Here is a 22,482-nt window from a genome sequence, read left to right as displayed (position 1 = left end):
TCTGCATTACCCTCCAACCCCAACCAGAGTTGACCATTGGATCCCTTCTTCTTTTCTCTCTCTACCTGGGCTCTCTGGGGTTGGGTGATAGGCATAGAGGATGAACCTTTCAGAGGGTGTAAAATCAAAGACATTAACCCCCCAAAAATAAAGAAATAATATTTTTGTAGGGAGCCAGCCATGTACCAGGTACTGTTCTGAGCTTTGGGGATGTGACCCTGGCAAACCATACCTTCTTGGTCTTTTATCTCAAAAGGTCAGCTGAAACCCTGAAAACAAGTCAAATGACCTTTCTGACATGGGTCTACCCTGTCAGTCTCTATCCCAGCACCTTTTCTAAGGCATTCATGGTGGAGATCACAATCTGCAATTATTTGTTTTGCTTTTTGCTTCCAGTTGGTGGATAGAAAACCTGCTTAACTCATTCACTGTTGTGTCCCAGGGCCCGTAACAAGTTCTGCATCTTACAAATGCTCAGAGAACACACTGTGAATGAATACATGATTGAGTGATGCTTTGTGAAATTTTTGCTTTGAACCTGGCGTCCAAGCTTTGGGTTTATACGTTGCTAGTAGAGGTCAGGTACTACCATCCTGTACCCTGTATCATGAAAGTGGACAAGAAAATCTGTGGTCACGATCCATGAAGGTTTTTTTCTGTTTTGTTTTTAATAAAATGTGTGGGTTTCTGTAGAAAATCACTCTATCCTAGATTAACTGGCCTTGTCTTAATTAAAAAGGCCACTAGACGACATTTGTCTTCTGAACTTGACAGGAGGAATGTGGAGGTATCTGGAAGGAGCTAGGTGGGAGGAGCCATAAGCTGTGTGGTGTGTTGAGTTGGAGTGAGGAGGGCTGCTTAGGCCTGGGAGAGGAGCTACTCTTACTGCCCTCTCTCACCACTGTGGCTCTAGGGCTGCTATTAGTGTGTCAGGCTGACAAATTCTCTGAGCCCTAAGAACAGAATTGTAATGTCATAAAAATCTGGTCATCTCGGGCCAGCATTGTGGAGCGGCAGAAAAAGCTGCTGACGCTGGCATCCCATTAAGTACTGGTTCAGGTCTCGTCTGCCCCACATTCAATCCAGCCGGGGAGGATGACCTGAGTGCTTGCCTGGGCTTTTGTGACCCTTGTAAAAAGCCCTGGACGGAGCCAGACTCCTGGCTTTGGCCTGGCCCAGCCCAGACCATTACTGTTAATGAACCAGTAGATGGACGATCTCTCCCTTTCTCCTGTTTCACGTTCCATTTTTTCTATCTCCCTTTTGCCTCTTCCTTCCCCCTCTTCCTCTCTGAAATGTTGCCTTTCAAAAACATAAATAATCCTTAAATAATTTCTGTAGTCTAAAAATAGCCAGTATAGCATACACAAAGGTACTTTCAGAAATTCATGGAAATAAGGAATGAAAATAACTTTGCTTTGTTGCAAAAACAAGTTGGAATCTATCCCTATTTTTTTCATAATACATATTTTCTTTAAAGTTTCTAAAGACCTCCTCATGTGCATAGATTTCAGAAATTTTTGAATTAAAATTAACTTGCTTCTTAATTCCACTTTCCATGATTTTTCTGAGGTTATCTGCTCTCTGAGTAGCTTTTTTCTGAGACAGATATATACTGCCTGTGTGCCAGGTCTTACTGCTGGCCTGACCTGATAGACAAGGGATGGATACCGTCCTGAGCTACAGCCTCCTAGTGTCTCCTCCCACAATCCCAGGGGTAACACTGCAGCCTGTCTGTGCAAGAGATCATTGTAGCAACCAGGAACAACCTCCCCTTTTCTCTCGAAGCTGTTCTCTAGTCCTGCTACCCTCCCTACCCCCCACGTATATCAATCAGCTTATAACTTAACCTGGAACCAAGTTGTAGCCTGCTTCCTAATTAAAGCATTTTTCAGTTAGCAGTTTACTAATTGCAGTATTCTCCCCCTTTGTTCTGCTGTGTAATCCTTCGCAATGTGGTGCTCCAGGCAGATGCTGGCAGACTCCCCACGTGGCAAGTGGGAGGTAATTTAATTGCCACTCGTGGCTGCAGAACAAGGGGTGATGGCTTTTGTCATAGGAATTTAAATCCTGAATTCAGAGCATTAATATTTTGGTCATGTAATTTTGAGCGATTCATTTATCTGGCCTCAGATCATGCACCTGCAGAATGGGAACTATCCTTTGCCATACCTGCCCCCAGAGTCACTGAATCAATATAAGTCAATGAATTGGTTTCAGTAACACCAATAGTGCTGTTTCCAATTTTACCTGGATGATAAAACAGCCAAGGTGAACCCCTTTAGAAACTTGAAGCTTCCTCAAAACTGGCAGGTATGTGTGTGGAGTGGTGGCCAGCATCTTCCCAAGACTTTCCCACAGAGACCCTGAGTGGAGTATTTGGCTTCCTAAATATCCCTTGGCCAGCTCATTAGTGCAGAGCCATTCCTCCCAGTAGCTCCCGGAGACCTAGCAACTCACAGATGACAGACTAAAAAAACCCTTGGCTGGTTGAGCTGGGGATGAAAGAGAGAAATGAATTCTTTTTGATGAACTACATTGTGATTTGTAGATGAGATTTCTTTTTTGAAAAGGGGCGAATATTTGGTTTGACAGAATGGCTACTTACAGATATATCGCTTTATTTCACATGCAACGTTCCATGCACAGCACTGGAATATTCTGCTCACGATCCGTGGCTCACTCTCCTGCCTCTGTTGTACACTCTGGGCTTTCCTCTGTACCAGGACACTGCTTGCCCTTCTTCATGCTGTTCCTCTTCTCTCGTTTGCTGGATTCAAACATCTAGCTTTGAGATGGTGCAGATACCCCAGATGTAATATTTGATACCCCTGGCAAGGTCCTGCAGGAAGGTTTTGACACTGTTAGCCATCTCTTCACCACCCAAACTATCAACTACACAGAGGACAGAGGAATGTCCCCAAATCTTTCATCATGAAGGACCTCAGCCACCATGGCTCGGCCCGGTCCCTCAGGTCCTCCGCACCCAGCGCCCGCTCCACCGGGGCGCTCCCAGGGTCAGGGCCACAGAGCCTGCACTGAAGACATTTATTTTTAAGATTTATTGGATCTTAAAAAACAGTAATGGTGAAGAGAGGAAGAGAGAGAATGAGTGAGAGACCTTCCATCTGCTGGTTCCCTCTAATGACCTGCAATACCCAGGGCTGGGCCAAGCAGAAGCCAAGAATCAGGAATGCTGTCTAGTTCCCATAGGAGTGTCAGGGACCCAACTACTTGAGTCTGTTACCTTCCCAGGTGCATTAACAGGAGATTTGATTGGAGTTGAGTGGCTGGTACTTGAAGCAGACACTGCAGTATGGGGTGCCCACATCATAAGTGGTGGTTTAACCCATGCACCACAATGCAAGCCCCATGGAGACATTTTGTAAAAAGGTATGCAAAATAAAATACATTAGAGGAAAAAGAGTAATAATGCAAGCCAGTTATTCTTCAGTCTAACAGTTCCTTATGATTTCTCAGGCTTTCTGGAAACTTAACACAGCATGGTTAAAAGTTTAGGGTAACGAGGTAGAAGTAATAAGGATTGAACATGATGTTTAATTGCTTTTTGTCTTACCTTAATCAAAGCCATAATTTCTGTTGACATCTCAACTTTGTTTTGCAGCGAAAACGGAAGCAGAGTGCCCAGGATGAAGATGCCATTAGCCTTTGCAGTCTCGACATAAGTGTGAGTACTACTCCCTAAAGCCGCTTTCATCTCCAGTTATGTGAGCATGATTGGCTAATGTGCTGTGTACTTGAAGTCTAGGATCTAATTTTGGATTTGTGACCTGGGACTAGGGAGTGGACTTTGCTTTAAAAAAAAAAAAAAAAAAAAAAACAGCAGCAACAAATCTCAAGAGTCAACTTAACTTCCACACTGGGTTGTGTATTGCCTGTGACATCTCTGTCATATGAATTATGAATTAGAGTGTTGGGATAGATTCTGTGTAAATCCCACTCTTCTGTTTTAGAGGTTGCTTCAGGAAGGTGGGCTGAATATTGTTTCCCCTTTGGCAAAAATCAGTGGCTTGACCCAAAGGCAGAAAGAAAACTGGGCAGCATGGTGGAAGGGGCAACTTTGGAGTCAGTAGATCTTAGTTTGAATGAAGAGTCTATCCTTAGCATTTGTGTGTTGTCTTCCCTCACCTCTATATCCTTATCTGGGAAACAGGGAAGAGAAGGCTTTTGAGAGAGTCAAATGAAACAAGAAAGGCAAGGATACCAAACACACTGCCTGGCACATACAAGTCCACTACAAAGTGCAAGCTTCATTGTGTTTTTCCTTCAAAGCAATCATTTGCTAAAGATGGTTAAATGACTTGGTAGTGAAGGGTGGCAGTGATGCAGATGAAAAGCTTCCTTGGGTTTTTTAGGCCATGACCTTGGATGCTTAATCTACCTGGGCCACTGATGCCCTCATCATCCAGGGGATAGGGGGTGCGATGACAATTCAGGCCCCTCCTTGGCCTCTCCCCATCCACTGTCTGCTCACATTTTACCCTTCTTGGAGTTTACCCGATGAGCACTGTGGTTCCCTCCAACATGGCCTCTCTCCTTCACAGATACCATGAAAGCTACTAGTATGAGAAGAGAAGCTTCCCGTAGGAAGAATTAAGAACTGAATTGTATGTGGTTGTGCCTATTACTCTGCCTATTACTAATCAAGTGATCTTGAGTAGAGCCCTTCTTTCATTTGTTTAAAACAAAACAAGAAAATTGGGATCCAGTCTTCTAAAACCATTGTGAAAATGTAAAATTCATTCTAATGGGTCTTTATCGGATGACAACTAGAAGCAGTGTTCTTCTAGCTGTTGCGAAGTATTATAAGGTTTCCTGTGATATAAGCAACCATGATAGGGCAAGTCTGAGCTGGCATGTAATTAATATACTTGAGCATTTTGTTAACCATGTGACATTTATTTGTTTCAGTCTTTGAACTATCCAATTGATGGAGTCAGGCCAGTGTGTTAGATTGCCATGGTAACTGATCAAAAGATGATGTTCTCCTGGATTTTAGTGTATTCATTGAATGAACTGATCATTGAATCATTGAATGTGTTATTACTGACAAAGTCATGGAACTTTCCTCATCAACTGTAAGATTTGGAGGCTTGGATATGTTTCATTTGTGAAAATGTAAGGGTTGCCAGAATTGAGAGCCCTCTGCCATCAGGTATTCCAGGCCTAGGATGAAGTAAAAGTCTAAGAGGGGTAGTGACTTGAGCAGGATTTTAGTCCAAGGCATTACAAAGGCTAGTGTATATTTCCCCAACTGTATGTTAACATTTTTCATGAAAGCATAAGTCGCTATATGTTTTTTTTGTTTTATCAAAGAACCATTAAGCTCTCTTGTATGAAAGGATTAATGCATTCTGGCTTGGTTCTTGTCTTGATCAGCATCAATGGCCTGGTCTTCCCATGGTCACATGAGCAATATGACTTCTTATGCAACTGCAGGCAATATTTCTCTCTTTCTTGTTCATATTATAGATTATGCTTTGCCGCAGTAAAGATACCTTTACAGGAAAAAAGTCTGTCATATTACCACCAACTGCGCTTGCCTAGGGTCTCAGCTATGGCAGAACATATTTCTGAATTTACTTGACATTTTCCAGGAATCTAGGAAAACAGATTTCCTAGGGTTGCCTCTGGATATTGTTCCATAGTGTTTAATATTTACAGCAGCCAGAAGAATATCAGAAGTGGTTAGAGGGGCCTGAAAATCGCCATGTTGCTAATTCCTCTGATAGTTAAAGTCACATGGAGACAACAGGAGGCATGCCAGAACCAAATGAGATCGTGGAGGGGAGTACACTTAGCAACTTTCAGCTCCCTGAATACAGGTTGGATTGAACTGAATTGAACCCAAGTTGCGTTGGATGAAATGGGGGCAGGAAGGGAGGGGAGAGCCACATTTGAGAATGTTTTGTGTGTGTGTGTGTGTGTGTGTAGACAACGATGTCTCAGTATCTGAGTCCCAGAATTACTTGTTTCAGTAAATACATGGCCTCTGTGTTTACTGAACACAGAGGGAACTTATGTTTTTAAATGGTGATATCCAGGACAGTCAGTCCCTTAATTGTCCAGCATCATTACTGAAGAGTTGTGTTAAATCTGTTCTGCATACAGTGTAAGGCATCTAGGAAGAAAGGTGGGTTCCAGTAGATGACTTACACTGGAGAATAAAAGGGTTTAGGAAAACAATATTGGTAACTTTCAGTTTGATTCCATTTATTAAATGAAAAGATATTCACCAGATATGCACTTAGTTGAGAGGATAGAAGTCTTATCTAGGGATCATGGTCAGATTTTCATTGGGTCCTTATCCATTGTCATTTTTGTTGTTTTAAATCATGAGTTCTCCCTTTGAAACAAACGTCTTTGTGACCTAAATGCTGGGATGCATTTGTTGGGAAATGTTGATTGACATGGGTGAAATCTCCCATTGATTAGAAAGTAATTGCTAGTAGAATCCTTCAGGCCCCTCTCATGATCACAACAAACACCCCAGTGGCCATCTCACCTTATGTGAAAGTCTTGCATCTTAGGTATCTGATTTTTCCCTCTAATCCTCTCTAGTCAACTTGGACTTAAAACACCAGTAAGAGTTTAAGGAGAAAAGCTTGCTTTCATAGAGATTTTCAATTGTTTGGGGGTGGGGAAGGTGTCATTTTGGGGAATCTAGTGATAGCTCTAGGTTTCAAAAACAGTTTACAAGACCAGTACACAGTCTGGGGCACCCCCAGGCCCCCAGCCAAGACTCCAAGATACGATGTGGGTGATGCCTCTTCAAGCACTTGCTCTCCCAGCACTTAGTAGAAATGAACTTGAACTGGCGAGTCCATGCTTGCTGATGATATAATTGGTCTCTGTTTTTCCCACCACCACCTTACGCCTTCTGCTTTGCTGTGACCGCTTCAGGGCAGGATAGGACACAGGCTATTCCAGAAAAAAAAAAAAAAAGAGGGAATATAAGTTTTTGAGAACAACTTGCAGGCGGAGAAGGTTCCTAACAACCGCCTACAAAGCTCTTGTCACGTCAGCGGATATGAGTGGGAGGGATCCAGGGAGATGATTCCCTTGGCGGCACTTTGTTGACATTCTGATGGGAGATGCATGGGCGAAGAACTAGAGGGTCTGCAGTGCCCGCAGGAAAGGCCCTGGGTGAAAGAGTCATGTGTACCCTGCCCCAGGCATGGTCCAGCACTCAACACAAAACACCAAACAGGCTGTGGGGGTGGGTAGATGGAAAACTAGCTTCCAGTGAGATGAAATGATGTCAGTGGCCAAAAGGAATGTGTGTGCTTTGTAGAAAACTTGAACAACAGATTTCAACCAGCCAGCCCCAACGCAGTTGCTACGTGGGGTGTATTCCCTTCCTGTCTGTCCTTGTTCACATACTTCAGATTGTGGTGAATTTCAGACAGACAGTGTGGTATAAAAATACGATAAAACTCAGGTAGTTATCAACTCAGTCTTATGTAGCAGACAGTTCGAAGGCCCTTGCAAACCCTTTGCTTGGCCGGGTTTCATGTGTATGTCAGCTTCTTCCACGTAGGAACTTGCTACTATATGCATCCCTAAGTAGCATATGTATTTTTAACCAGCTTCTAACATTTATGTAAGCACAGCTATTAAACAAAATGAGATTGTAACAATAATTTATTCCTGTACTTGACACTTCCTTGCATCAAGAACGTGTCATCAGATCCTGAAATGCTCCTCAATAATCTTATTTTTAGGAATTGTAGAGGGCTTTTGTCAAACGCATATGTCAGGTTTATTCAGTCTGTTCTCTATGCAGTGTAGTCTCGATCAGTAACATAAAGGCTAAGATATTTGATTCCTGGTTGAAACATTGTGAATAGCTTTTTAAATCTATGACCAGACTGATAACCCCCTGTGGCAGTGAGGGGTGGAAATTGAACCCCCTGTGGCAGTGAGGGGTGGAAATAGAGTGAAGACTCATGGGTGGGAGTGTTGTTTGTAGGGTTCTCTGACCCATCTCCTTTCCTGTTGCATTACTGATCTCTTGCTAGGTCTGGGGCTTAAGGTACAACCTTTGCTTGTCTCCCATCATCTACTCTCTTCTCTGATGGTGATGGAACTGGTGGGAGGCTTCCCCAGGTGAGCAGGTGGCTGGCCATATTTCTGCTGATCTGGAGAAATCTGGCTGCATCTCGCCCTCTGCTCCCCTCTGAGGCCGGGTGGCTGAAGGACAGCTGAGCTGTGGTCTACAGATGGAGAGTGGTTCCCCTAACTCCTTTTTTGGAGCTTGCTAATGTGATTGTAGAGTGGCAGGGGTGGGGAACATTTGGTCCTTCCTCTGTCCAGGGTCCGCAAAGTCACTGGGTCTTGCCCTGCCAAGGTAACCACAGGGCAGGACTCGAAATTCAATAAATCTGTGGCAGGCTGATTTTTTTTGTTAAAGTGGATAATTTTGTATGATTCATGAATGATGTTATACATATCCAAATGGTTCTGGCAGAGAAGTCTCCCCAAGCCTTGTACCCTGGTTGCTGCCTAGCAACAATTCGGTGTCTCTGTGGCCTCCCTGCCAACATCTAGTCTGTCTTCTGTGCTCGAATCGGTCATCCTTCTAAAGCAGACGTCTTACCTTGCCATGCCTGCCTCCAGGCCCACAGACTCCTTGCAATGCCTCCAAAGCCCTGTTCACCTATTCCCAGGCTACCTGCCAACCTTCCTTCTGAACCACTCCCTTCCATCTTTCATTGACACAGGCAAGCCAGCTTTGCTGGATTCTTTGTTTCTTCCTCTTTTTTTTTTTTTAAGTTTATTTTTAGGGCCCGGCGCGGTGGCGCAGTGGTTAAGATCCTTGCCTTGCATGCCCGGGATCCCATATGGGCGCCGCTTCTAATCCGGGCAGCCCTGCTTCCCATCCAGCTCCCTGCCTATGGCCCGGAAAAGCAGTCGAGGACAGTCCAAAGCTTTGGGACCCTGCACCTGCGTGGGAAACCTGGAAGAGGCTCCTGGCTTCGGACTGGCATAGCATCGGCCGTTGCGCTCACTTGGGGAGTGAATCATCAGACGGAGGATCTTCCTCTCTGTATATCCGCCTTTCCAATAAAAATATAATAAATCTTTAAAAAAAAAAGAAGAGTTAAACTTTAAAAAATAAATAAATAAAGTTTATTTTTAGAGTGTCCGAGACAGCTCACAGAGACAGAAAGAGAGATCTTCCATCTGCTGGTTCATTTCCCCACAACTCCCCACATGGCCACAGTAGCTGGAGCTGGGCCAGCTAAAGCCACTGGACAGGAGCTACTTCAGGTTTCCCATATGCATGCAGCAGCCCCTGGGCTGACTTCTGCTGCTTTCTCAGGTACTTCAGCAGGGAACTGAAGTGAAGCAGATAGAACACAATCCAGTTCCCATAGGGGATGCTGACCCCCACAATACCACCACAGCAGTCCCTCTTTCAGTTTCTTCAGCACATCCTTTTTTGTATTCACCCTGTGCCTTTGCACATACAGTTTACCCCATGTCTGGAATATATGCTGTTTTCAGGGAGGGGCAAGACCATGAGCGCTTGCTATGTGATGGGCGGAATGCTGATATTTTACTGTTGCACCTTCACAATGCCTCCAAAGATGAGACAAACAGAGTGTGTGAAAGTTATTAACTTGCCGAAGCCCTTACAGCTGGAAGATAGCATAACTTTTATGCGTGCTCTTGTCTGTCACAGTGCTCATTGTTGTTGTCTTTATTATGTTAATAAGCAGCATACCATAGAGTAGTGATATGGGGCATTTCCAAATACCCCATCTCACTATGTCTGTCTGACCATGGGTATTATCATGCCCCTTCTGTAGATGAGGAAACTGAGACCCAACAAGATGAACAATCATTGCAGCAGCTCAGCTTGTAGATCCAAGCCTGGAATAGTTAGATGCCACAGCTTCCTCAAGAGGAAAGAAAAGAAAAAGGGAACCATTTGACTTCATGACTTTCAGTGCTGGATGATGTCTATGACATTTAGCTTTGGGATTTGTGACAGGCATCCCCAGATTTCTATTACCTGTGAACTCCAACTACGCAGCTTGTTCTGTGGGTGTCCAAAGTACAAACGTTGACACAGAAGGGAGGGTGGGTGAAGGCTTTTCTTGATCATGATTCACTGCTAGGATATGTTAAACCAGACAGCAGCAGGATTATTTTATCCCTGCTCGGTGGAGACCAAATAATTTTAGAAGAAACCGTTGCTGCAGTTCTGTTTCTTTGAGTCTGTTCTGGAACTTGCTAATTGGGGGATTAGCTTTGCCATGGCTAATCTGAGATCTTGGTGAATTACATGGCCAATTTTAATAATGCTCTTATTGCTGAGGAGAGACAGAAATCTCTTTCGACTGCAGATTCATTCCCCCAGTGGCCACAACAGAAGGGCCATGCAGAAGGCAGGAGCCAGGAACTTCATCTGTATTTCCCACATGAATGCAGGGGCCCAAACGCTGAGTCGTCCTCCACTGCTTTCCCAGGTGTGTTAGCAGGGAGCTGGATTGAAAGTGAAACTGTTGCCCATATGGGGTGCTGGTATTGCAAACAGAAGCAGCTTAACCTGTAATACCCTAATGCTGGCCCCTATAAAAATATGTTTTTTTAAACAATTGTGTGGTAAGCACTACATGGATGATTGTTTATGCATCAGGTAACCAGATGTGGCAACAAGTCTCATGATGAACACATCTGTGGTGAGATCAAAGTAGCTGATGTTTTCAAGTACCTGCATTGACCACACCATCTTGGCCAACACAGTGATGTCTGCAAATGCTCTTCCTCTTTGTGGCGTCCCTTCATCCTGGAAGGAATTGTTAAATGTTGCTTGTTGGTGAAAATCAAGATGCATTTTCTTTCCATCTAAGCTAAAGTTGCCCAGGGGTCTGAGGATTCTAGCTTAAGAATTCCTGTATAAGACAAAGTTATTTTGAACTTTGCAATACAATGTCTGAAAAAAATCAAGGGTGATAGAATTTGAGCTGTTAGCACATGAGGCTGTTAATAAAGGAGAGACTGTAAAATATGTGAGATTTATTCTAGGAAGATCATGCATGAACCATTAAATTAGTTGTCAGTGCTTGATATTTACATTTTTATTGTGAACAGCTTGGCTCACCAATCCTTTGTCTTACTTTTTGAAATAATTGGCTTAAGCCACCCCAGTATTTTAGTGGCAGTATTTTGCTTATTGTACTAATAGAAATGCTTATTTCCTAAAAGTAAAAAAACAAACAAAAAACATTTAAAAGAAATGAATGCCAAAGTAGTTTAGGGTAGACTGTTAGATCTGCCATTTACTTTGAAAGACTATAGCATAAAATATGAAGCGGATATTTTTTCCTTACGTGAGTAACACTACATGTATTTCCATCACTTAAAAAGTCAAACAACAGAGAGAGAGCTGGTAGTTGTTTCCCCTGTCCCAAGCCCACCTACCTCCTCAGATACCATCTTTTTTTTTTTTATTAGTTTTCTCTCCAGATGTTTAGAAATAGATAGATAGGATCTATGATGGCCTTTTGCAGAGTGTGTCTATCGGGAAGATTTCCTACTCATCCTCATTCATGATATTCTTTGTGCTGCTTCCTTCTAAAGAACATACTCCTGTAAGACTTAATTTGCTTCCTAGAGGCTGTTGAACACAGTAGAGCAGGCAACAGCCAATACCGTCGCTTGTGCATGGTTAAAGTCTGAAGGAACACCCTATCTGATGATTTACATAATTTTCAGGCTGTAGTCCAGAAAAAATAATAATAAAAAGTATTCTTTGCTGGTGACATCTTTCTGAGATGACTTCAGTCAAAAGTATATGGATGATAAACAGCACACTGCGGTCTCTGCCATGGGTAGAAGCACAGCAAAAGCATATTTTTCCTGTACCCATGGTTCATTTTCTCTCTATTTGATGGAGGATGGTGGTGGTGGTCAGGCAGTAATTTTAGATTGTTGGGTAGTATTATGTAACAAGAATTCTGCTGCTAACATTTTGCTCTCTTACCAAGGTCTAGAGATTGACCTGTTGGCCTCTAGCAGATAAATCGCAGAGGGGAAGTATCTTACATTTTGCAAAAGCTGAGCTTGAGATGTTGTGCTAAGCTTTACACCTGTTCTCTCATAGTGCTTGGGGCATGAGGCTCTGGAAGCACTGGGTTCCAGAGCAAGAACTCTGTTTTTTTTTTTTAATGTTTATTTTTATCATAAAGTCAGATATACAGAGATGAGGAGAGAGAGAGGAAGATCTTCCATCCAATAATTCACTCCCCAAGCAGCCACAATGGCCAGAGCTGCACTGGTCCAAAGCCAGGAACCAGGAGCTTCTTCTGGGTCTCCCACGCGGGTGTAGGGTCCCAAGGCTTTGGGCTGTCCTCAACTGCTTTCCCAGGCCACAAGCAGGGAACAGGACGGGAAGCAGGGCTGCTGGGATTAGAATCGGTACCCATATGGGATCCTGGTGCATGCAAGGCAAGGACCTTAACCACTAGGCTACTGTGCAGAGCCCCAGAGCAAGAATTCTGAACATTTTCAGGTGTGGAAGGGATCTTTAAAAAAAAATTTCTTTTATTGGAAAGCTAGATTTTTACAGAGAGAAGGAAAGACAGAAAGATGTTTTGCCTACTGGTTCACTCCCCAAATGACTACAACAGCCAGAGCTGTACCCAGGTCTCCCACATGGGTACAGGGTCCCAAGAAGTTGAGCCAGTCTCCACTACTTTCCCAGGCCATAAGCAGGGAGCTGGTTGGGAAGCAGAGCAGTCAGAAAATGAGCTAATGCCCCTGTGGGATCTCAACACTTGCAGGTGGAGGATTCGTTAGTTGGACCATTGTGCCATCCCCAGAAGGGATTTTTTTATTTGTGTGTGCCATCCCTTTTTAGAGGGGACAGGTTTGTTTTTAAGTGAGCTGCTCCTATAAATAACAAATAGTAGTGCTTAATAAAATGCCCGAGCTGTTGTTTTCATTTTTAAAAGTAAGATTGATTTATCTGAAAGGCAGAGTAACAGAGATGGGGGAATGACAGAGAAAGAGGTCATTGATGTTGATTCATTCCTTAAATGACCACAACAGCCAGGGCTGGACCAAGCCAAAGCCAGGAGTCTATGTGATGCCAATGTGTTGTAGGTTGCAGGCGAATATGCAATGCTACAATGCTGGCAATTGTTGTTTTCATTCTGCAATTTTTCATTCAAATTCCAAAAATCATGACCAATGGCTGACCAATTGGTAATTCAGTGATTAGTGGATTGTTGGACCACAGGATCAGAGCCCCATCATGTCAGTAGTGCCTGAAGAATGCAGGGGTCTCCCCTGTGGTCTCTCTGCTTCGGTGCTTGACTCTTTGCTGTCCACTGTGAACTCAGCAGCTGTCGGGTTCCTTTAAAGCCTAAATTACTTGCTGTTTATTTCCAATGGCTCCCATTCCTCTTAATGACATTGGCATGTCACATTGTGGCCCTCAAGGCCCAGCATGGTCAGGCCATGTTGCTATTTCTGGACTCCATCATCCACTATTCCCCCTTCTTGCCTATATTCCCATCATGCTGGCCTCTCCTCTTACTCTTCTATACCTGGACCACAGGGCCTTCAAACTTGCTGTTTTTCTCTTGTAGATACTCATGGGATTTCCCTTCCTCACTTTTTTCTAGGTTTCTACTCAGATATTCTTAGAAGGACCTTTCCTGCCTTCACTTTTTGAAAACAGTATTTGCATTCCTATTTCCACCACAGCCTAGTACTATTTTCTCTCTTTTTTTCTTCATATCCTTCTATCAACTGCCTCATTTTGTACTTGTATTTATTAGTATCTGTCTCTCCACGATAGGATATAACTTTCTTTAATTTATGATTTTTTTGGCATAATCTCAACATCTGGGACCGTGTCTGGTAAAGAGTGAATCCAATAAACACATCCTAGATGAATGAGTGAATGACCACCTCATAGTTCATGTTTCATGCTGCCTTTGGAAAGGTTGCTATAAACATGAAAAGGCTTTGTTCTGGCAGTATTTGAAGAATGTCTTTCTTCGTATATACACATATCTGCATTCCCTTATTTTTAAAGAATTATAATAAAACAAGAGGAAAACCCAGGCCTACCCAAACAGACTTTGTAGTACACAAAGCAAGATAAGTAAAAATAATAATAATAATAATAATAATAATAATGCCAGGCATTTATAAGCTGAAAAATCAGCCCTAAGATGAAAAGTGTATTATGGCATGTGAAATACACACATGATCTCATACAGATGTAGAATTACTAAAGCTGATACTTTTGTATCTAACTTGCTTGGGAATGTGAGAATCTCTGAAGACAGTGGAAGGAGTGGAGATTTTCTGTTAAAAGGAATAGCATTTTGTTTATGAAGACTTGGTTCTTTTCCATGTAACAGTTATTTGTTAAGTGTACAACCACGCCTCTAGTGGCACATGAAACCACAGAAGGAGAGAAGCTTGTAAGGAGTTAACTCATACTAATTGCTAATTTCAAGTTTATAGGAAGGAGTAAATGCTAGGTGACATAAAACGGTGGATGCAGCCCTGGTTAAGTAGAGAATTAAGGTTCTGCCTACAGTGCCAGCATCTCATATGGGAGCTATTCCATTTCCAACCAAGTTCCCTAAGAAAGCAGTAGAAGACAGCAAAAGTGCTTGGGCCCTTGCACCCAGAAGAAGTTCCTGGCAACTGGCTTCTGTCTGACCCAGTCCCTGTCATTGTGGTCCTTTGTGAAGTAAAGCAACCAATAGAAGATCTCTCTCCCCCTGTATGTCCTTTTCTCTGTAGCTTTGCTTTTCAAATAAATATATAAATCTTTAAAAACAAACAAAACAAAATAAAATGCAGCAGACCAGCAAGCAGTCCAAGGTTTACATCACATCCTGGAGTGTGTTCTGGCTGATTTGCTGCAGTGTGAGTGTATCTCATTTCCTGGGCATCCTCCATGTCATGAAGGAAATGGAACAGCTGGTTTAGAAAGACCCAGCCACTGTAGGAACTCACAATGTGCCAGCTTCTGTCTGGGTATCCCACATGAGGGACAGAGACCCAGGTGCTTGGGCTGTTACCCACTGTCTCCCAGGTTGCACATTAACAGGAGATTGGAATTGGAAGCAGAGCCAGGACTTGAACCCAGGCACTCGTGATGAGATATGGGCACTCCAAATAATGTCTTAGCTCTTAAACTGTTTTTTTTTGTTGTTGTTGTTGTTTTTTTAATCACTGCTGCTGCCTCGCTGCTCTCTTTGCCACAGCAGGTTCATTCTCCTGCCTTGCCAGTCCAGGCACTGCCTTACTGGGTGCTTTACCACGCTGCTGTCTTATGTTTTGCTGTGTTCCTTGAAGCTGATCTCTTTCCATAAAGCATCCAGAAGCCGAGGTTTAAACGCAATTTAAATTACAGTCATATTCTGGAAATTGGCCTGCTGTGAGCTTGCCATCCCTACAGGGAAGCGGAGGAGTGTCTGACGTGAAAGATGAGCTGGCTGTTGGCAGATCATGAGCAATGTGTCTGAAAGCAGGGATGCAGTGAAAGGAGTGTGTTATCGCCGTGTTGCATAGCAAAAGGGCAAACTTCAGGGCTCCTGGAAAACCACTGTTGGCAGCAGAGGTTTCTACGGGATCCTGAAAATTTGTTTAGGTTAGGTCCGATGGGCTGATGTTCCAAGATCTTCTGTTGCTGCTTTTTAAAAGGGTTACATTTTACTGAGTTGACTTTGAACTGTTTTTTTTTTTTTTTGTAATATGAGGGAAATCTTTGAAAAAATTAATGGGAAATGAGTATTTTGGAAAAACTATGGATTTAAATTTTTTTGGCACCAAAATAGGCATATTTTAAGTTTTCTATTTTCCAGTGAGCTCTTGGAACAAGTCACCATTCTCCTTGATACCCTGAAGGAGGAGGGATGTGGAGACCTTTCTCGTGAAGGTCTTTGTCAAGTGCATTCATGACTGAATACCTTCTTGGTGGATTGATCACCTGGACGGCATTTCTGCAAGGTCTTGGAGGGCCTTATGCGTGTTTCTTTTCTCCTCTCATTTATTCATTCATTTATATTTATATTGATGATCTCCTATGTTCATAATGTGCTGGTGAAGAGAGAACATTGTCAGCCAGCCAAACAAGGTCTGTGACTTGAAATCTAATAGTGTAAGCAAATGTGAATCACTGGTCACAGTAATAAGAATATAGCAAATGGGAAAAAAGCTTTAAAGGGGAGAGAAAAATGCTGTGGTCTGGACATTTTAACCAATGACTCTTTTTTTCAAATAATAATGATGCATTTCTTTCTTTGAAAGAGTTACAAAGAGAGAGAGGTAAAGACACACTGAGAGAAAGAGAGAAAGAGAGAGAGATCTTCCATTCACTGGTTCACTCTGCAAATGACCACTGTTGGAGACCTGGGCCAGATCCAAATCAGGAGCCAGGAACTTCATCTGGGTCTCCCACAGGGTGGGAGGGACCCAAGAATTTCAGCCATCTTGGCTGCTTTCCCAGGCACATCGTCAGGGAACTGGATGGGAAATGAGGCAGCAGAACTTAACCTGGCTCCCCTATGGGATGCCAACATCTGTAGACTATGACTTAATGTGTTATACCAGAACACAGACTCCCAATCAAGGAAGCCTTTTCTTTAGAAATAAAATCTGAAGGAAAGAATGATGTCAACTAGTTTGGATGCACAGTTAAATGTTGTGGCTGTGGGAACAGCATATGGCAGGGTGGAATATGCTGCTTCGATGGCAAAGGTGACTGGTACACAGTGAGACTGAAGCTGTTGACAGGAACCAGACCACACCAGTCTGGAAGTCCATGCTTGAGGCTTAGGGCTGTATCACATGAAAAATAGGAGAGTCACTGGCAAGCAGGGAGGGTGTATTAAGCAGAGATGTAGTTTGTGTTTGGAGAAGATTCTTTTGGCTGCTGAGTGGGGAATGGCTCAGAGAAAGCCAAGGACAGATGTGTATGCTGAGTAGATGGCCGCCTCATTTTCCTTTTGAGGTATGATGGACCAGCCGGCCATGCAGCAGAGTATGAGATGTGTAGATGGCTTCATATTTTTCCTGCTCAGTGGTCACTTAGGAAAGTCTCCCTTGTAGTTGTGCATTAGGAGACATGAGTTTTACTTTGACTTTCTTGTGGTGATTTTGTCCGACCCAGTCTCCTTGTTGCTTCTTTTTTCTGTGCCTCGGTTTAGATATCTTTAAGATGACATAGTTGGATTCCATCCTTTCTAGTACTCAAATGCCTGGAGCCTGTGCTATTTTGGGTACCAAGGGCTTTTCAGGTAGTTAATCAAAAGGTAAATATGTTGTTTAATTATGGGAGATCAGGGGCTGTTGTTGTGACACAGTGGGTTAAGCTGCCACTTGTGACTGCCATCCTCTATCAGAGGGCCAGTTCGAGTCCCGTTGTTCAACTACCAATCCAGCTTCCTGCTAATGTGATTGGCAGAACAGCAGAAGATGGCCCTGATACTTACATCCTTGTCACCCATGTGGGAGACTCAGGTAAATCTCTAGGCTCCTGACTTTAACCCAAACCAGCCTCAGACACAATAGCCATTTTGGAAGTGACGCAACAGGTAGAAGATGCTCTCTCTCTCTCCCTTCCTCTCTCTCTCTCTCTCTCTCTCTCTTTTCCTCCCACCCTCTCTACCTCTCCTTCTCTTTTCAAATAAAAGTTTTGGGTTTTTTTGTTTGTTTCTAAGTGGGAAATAATGAGGTTGGCACTATGGTGTAGCAGCTCTGCATGTGGTGCTAGCATCCCATATGGTCATTGTTCATATTCCAGCTACTCCACTTCTGCTCCCTGCTTATGGCTTGGGGAAACAGTGTAGGATGGCTCAAGCCCTTGGGTCCTTGCACCTGTGTGTAAGACCCAGAAGAAACTCCTGTCTCCTGGCTTCGTATTGGCTCAGCTCGAGCGTTAGAGCCATCGTGGATGTGAAACAGCTGATGGAAGATCTCTCTTTGTGTTTCTCCTTTCCATGTAACTCTGCCTTTCAAATAAAAATTAAATAAATTTTGAAAAAATGGAAGATCACTATCTAAATAATAACCTCTCTACAAGTGCTCCTTTCCAACTCTTGGCTGGTTGGAAAAGACACATGCACTTAGGGGCCACTACTGTATACTTTCTCATTTCATACTAAATGCAAGACTATTCTCTAATTAAGATGCCCTTTAAAAATACACCAGCTGCAATTCATTAAGAAAGCAAAGCCTCAGCCTTCATAAGGAGTGGGAGTGAAAGGTAGGAATCTAATGAAGCGATGCAGGGTGCACAGCCTAAATGAAGTGGAAAAAGCTGGAGGAGGCCATGCTCAGGGGCTTCCTTTGACTCCTGAGTCCTGTGATTTGGGAACCCTTTTGTCAGCGGTTCTAACAGCCAACCTCAGCTGCAACCACAAACGTTTTCCAGCGGAGGAGTGTTAATAGCAATTTCATTGACCTACAGAGATCTAATAACAAGGTCAAGGGGAAGGCAAGAGATGTAATTAACTGGTCAGCCTTGGTCAGCTGCCCACGGCAGCCTTGTCCTGTGCAAATCTGTTAGCAAACGCACATTGGCAGGGAGGCTTCCAGGGGGACGGCGGAGGCACCATCCGGCCTTGGCCTCCGGGAAGTCACAAATTAATGCAAGAGCAGCACAGTTAAACTTGACTGTAAACATGCAGCCTTCTTTGTGCCCTGTCACCTTGAAAAATAGCCCTGATAAAAGCTTTTGCTTTACCCACTGGGACAAGAATAGGGATCTGGGAGATGATGGGTTGGAGCTGGCTCAATGATAGCAGTTCAGTGGTCCTGGGTTCCCAGGAGGCATGGGATAGGGGTTGTAGAAATGTTCTGGTTGGTTCTCTGGTTGTTTCTGAGTTTCATTGCCCATCTCACCCAAGGTAGCCTGTCCCTGTGGCCCAGTCCATTTGCCTTTTACTAGGCCTTAGTCTCTGTTCTGTTTTTTAAAATTCCCAAGTGGTGGGATGGGTGAGGAAGGTCAGGGGACTTGTTCTTCCCTTCACTCCCCAATCTCAAGCTGGAGGTATCAATGAGAGCTTTTTACCTTTGTATCTGGTTGGCCAGAGGAAATCCCCTTTGTAGCATATTCTGGATTTGGGGAACCACTTGGGAATGAATGTGTATGAACATAGATCCGTAGAAGCTGACCGGCTGCTTCAAAATAGGAGACAGCTGTTAGAAGGTTCTGGGAATCTTTGGAAGAAGGGATGGAAGAAGAATCTGCCTCACAGTCTCCAATGTTTGAGGGGAAGCGAGGGGGCAATTCTGGCAGGAGATTCGAAGCTGAGCCTCATACCTGACATGGTACTGCAGCAGCAATAGTAGCAGTAATACTCTCCCCTTGCTCTCTGCTATGCTCAGCTTGTCCCCAAGTCCCATGTAAGTTACAGTCAGGCTCCCATCTGTAGCCCCTTTTGGCCACTGTGACAGGAAAGGGAACCCAGTTCTGGTCAACTGTCATAGACCCCAGCTTTAGCCACTGTGCTACTTTCCTTCTGGGCTCTATAATCTTCTGTTATCCATGCTGGACAACAGGTTTCCATTGCAGGGATTCATGTGGACAGCCTAGGTCTTACATGCTGAGCCCTGGAGGAGCCCATGTTGGTTTTGCCCCACCCTAGATAACAACACTGAATTCCAGTCCCAACTCTGAGCTTTTGAGATAATCTGGTGCATCACTTGGCTCCTCCATGTGCCACCTCCCACGGAAACTGATGGCTAGGGTCCCAGACAGATGGCGCCAGAAGGGAAAGGACCAGCCCAGCACTGAGCAGCACTTCCTGAGGGTGCCCTGGGGCTGGGCATCTGCACAGCAGCCCCTCTGTCTGCAGCATATGCCTGAGAACCTGTCTTAGAGGAAATCAGACTGACGCAGTGTCTTTCCCCCAGTCATGCAGGTTGAGTACAGGGGTCTCTTAGCCATGAGTACCTTTTTCTTTCCCTGTCAACAGTTCTTCTCTGGTCTTCAGTAGCCATGATCCAAGAGAAGCCATAATGTCACCCTTCCAGCTGGCCACTGCCAGTTTCTAAACAGGAAGTGACCTTGGCACAGTGTATTTGCTTCACTGCATTGCCCCCAACCATTAGGCTGATTTTCCCCCTAAATTTTATTTCAGAGACAGAGTGGTGGTGGTGGGATGAGAAAATAAGAGGGGGAAAAAAAAGAGAGAATGTGAACATAATTAACTAGTTCATTCTTTTCGGGGTAAGCAATGTGGATATGATGAGAATATTCTCATTGAGACTCTAAAAACCACACAAAGCTCATGATGAGAATGCAAAGATCTTTCTGTGGGACTGTCTGGTCAAACACAAGGGAGAACCCCAAATAAGTTTACTATTGCCCTCATTCTTCATAGTCTCTACTTGTTACATTTTATTTAAGAACTATTTCTTTGCCCATTATTATTCTTATTTATAAGTTGGAAGTTATATTTTGAATTAATTTTTTAATGTCCAATTTGTTTTCACTTTTTTGTGTTTTTCCTTTAAGAAACATTGTTATGTGTACAATCTGATAAGAAAATGTATTTTTCAGTGAGTTGAGCAAGATTCAGGGCTGAGTGTGTTGTGCTCTGTTTAAACATGTGCAGGAGTATGAGTGGTTTATCATCTCAGGGCAATAATCAGATTATCTCTGAAGGGGAGTGGAAGACACAGGGATGTGAAGGCGAGTTTCTCACAGCATGCCCTCTTCTGTTGTTTAAATTTTTTATCCCATGTATATTTATGGCAAGTAAGGGGAAACATGGAAGAGAAAGAAAGAGAGAGTTCATGTGTGCAGACTGGCTCGCCAAAAGCACATGATGGCTGGGGTGGGGGTGATGGAAAGCACCAAAGCCAGGAGCCAGAAATTCAACCACATCTCCCATGTGAGTCATCGCTCACCTGCACCTGTTCCCCTGCACCTGAACAGGGGCTCTGTCACTTGAGCTGTCTCTTCTGCCTCCCAGCACAGCATCTGTGCTAGCAGGAAGCTGCAGCCAGGTAGAAAAGTCAGATACAGTATGGGACGTGGGCACTTTAATTGGTGTCTTATCACTATGGCTCACACTTGTCCCAGGCTGATCTTAATAATATAAATCAGACCACATTACACTCCTTAATCAAACTCCGGTGACTTTTGAGGGAGCTCACATAGCAGCTATACATCTGGACTGGAAAAATGTATGTTTTTATTTTCACTATCTTTCAAAAGAAAAATGCATTTCCCTTTCTATAAATAAGGACAGTAAACCACAGAACTATCAGCAGTGACTTGAGCCTTTGTCACCTAAAGAACACACTGCTACTTTATGTTCATGTTACACCGTGTATGTTTCTCTCAGTCTCCATGCCCATGATAAGTCAAAATGACCATGGTGATGAATCCTGCCAACAGATCTGTTATTTGAAGCATGGACTGTAGGGTAAATTCATTTAAAAAAAAACTGTTAAGAGTTATATTTCTTAAGGATGGGCTTTCCTAATTAGATGTGTACTAAGGCAGAGTGAGAAGGATATGAAGATCAGTCTGCCCTGGGTTCAGGTGAGGTGGTGGTGGCACTGGCTAAGGAATGTAGAAAAAGTTTCCTTGAAGTCTACTCATTTTTCATCATCATACTACTGGTAACTAGCAATGTCCATGATAAAACTACACTCTGCCAGGATAGACCACTTCCATCAGCTCCCTTTCCGCATACTTTGTCCCTATGTTATTTTTAATTTATCTTATTTTGGCATTCAAAAATGTTTTGGGGGACTTACGTTACCTTGCAGCATTTTAGGCCTCCATTTGTGACCCTACCACCCCATATCTGAGTATCTTTTCAAGCACCAGCTGCTCTGCTTCTGATCCAGCTTCCTGGTAATGTACCCACGAAGGCAGCAGGTCGTGGCTCAAGTATCTGGGATCTTGCCATCCATGTGGGAAAGCTGCATGGAGTTCCCGATCCCTGGCTTCAGCTTGGCACAACCCCAATGGTTGTAGGGACTTGGAAAGTGAGCCAACTTACAGAAGATTGATCTCTCTTTTCTCATCTTCCTCTTTCTGTGTCTGTCTGAATTTCAAATAAATAAATCTTAAAATATTTTGTAGGGCAGACGTTTGACAAAACATTTTTTAAAAACTGCATGGGACTCCTGCATTTCATGTTGGAGTACCTAGGTTGAAGTTCTAGCTCTGCTTCTGAATCTGGTTTCCTGCCTAGTGCACTCTGTAGAAAGCAGCAGGTGATGGCTAAAATACTTGGGCTCCAGCCATCCACATGGGAGACACAGATTGAATCCCAGACTTCTGGCTTCATCCTAGCCTATGCCTGTCTGTTTTAGTCATTTGATCCATGAACCACTAGATCAGAGTTCTCTGTGTCTTTGCTTCTATCTGTCTCCCCTTCCCACTTTCTCTGCCTTTCACACACACAACAAAGTAAAATAAAATAGCATTTTATAAGAAGCAGTGCATCCATAGGC

General features: G+C 43.6%; 1 protein-coding gene across 2 annotated transcripts in view; it reads left to right on the top strand.

Moving 5' to 3' along the window:
* ARHGEF3 (Rho guanine nucleotide exchange factor 3) overlaps positions 1–22,482 on the top strand; it is a 249,310-nt gene that overhangs the window by 108,450 nt on the left and 118,378 nt on the right. For both annotated transcript variants that reach the window (XM_040994676.1, XM_040994678.1), the window contains one exon: positions 3,626–3,688. In XM_040994676.1, coding sequence (XP_040850610.1) covers positions 3,626–3,688 — 63 coding nt within the window. The remainder of the gene's footprint in view (positions 1–3,625; positions 3,689–22,482) is intronic.

The sequence above is a fragment of the Ochotona curzoniae genome, unplaced genomic scaffold (genome assembly GCF_017591425.1).
Source record: "Ochotona curzoniae isolate NIBS_2020 unplaced genomic scaffold, NIBS_Ocur_1.0 contig_908, whole genome shotgun sequence".
NCBI lineage: Eukaryota > Metazoa > Chordata > Mammalia > Lagomorpha > Ochotonidae > Ochotona > Ochotona curzoniae.
Note: the sequence above shows the minus strand (reverse complement) of the source record. Positions and strands in the feature narration are given on the sequence as shown.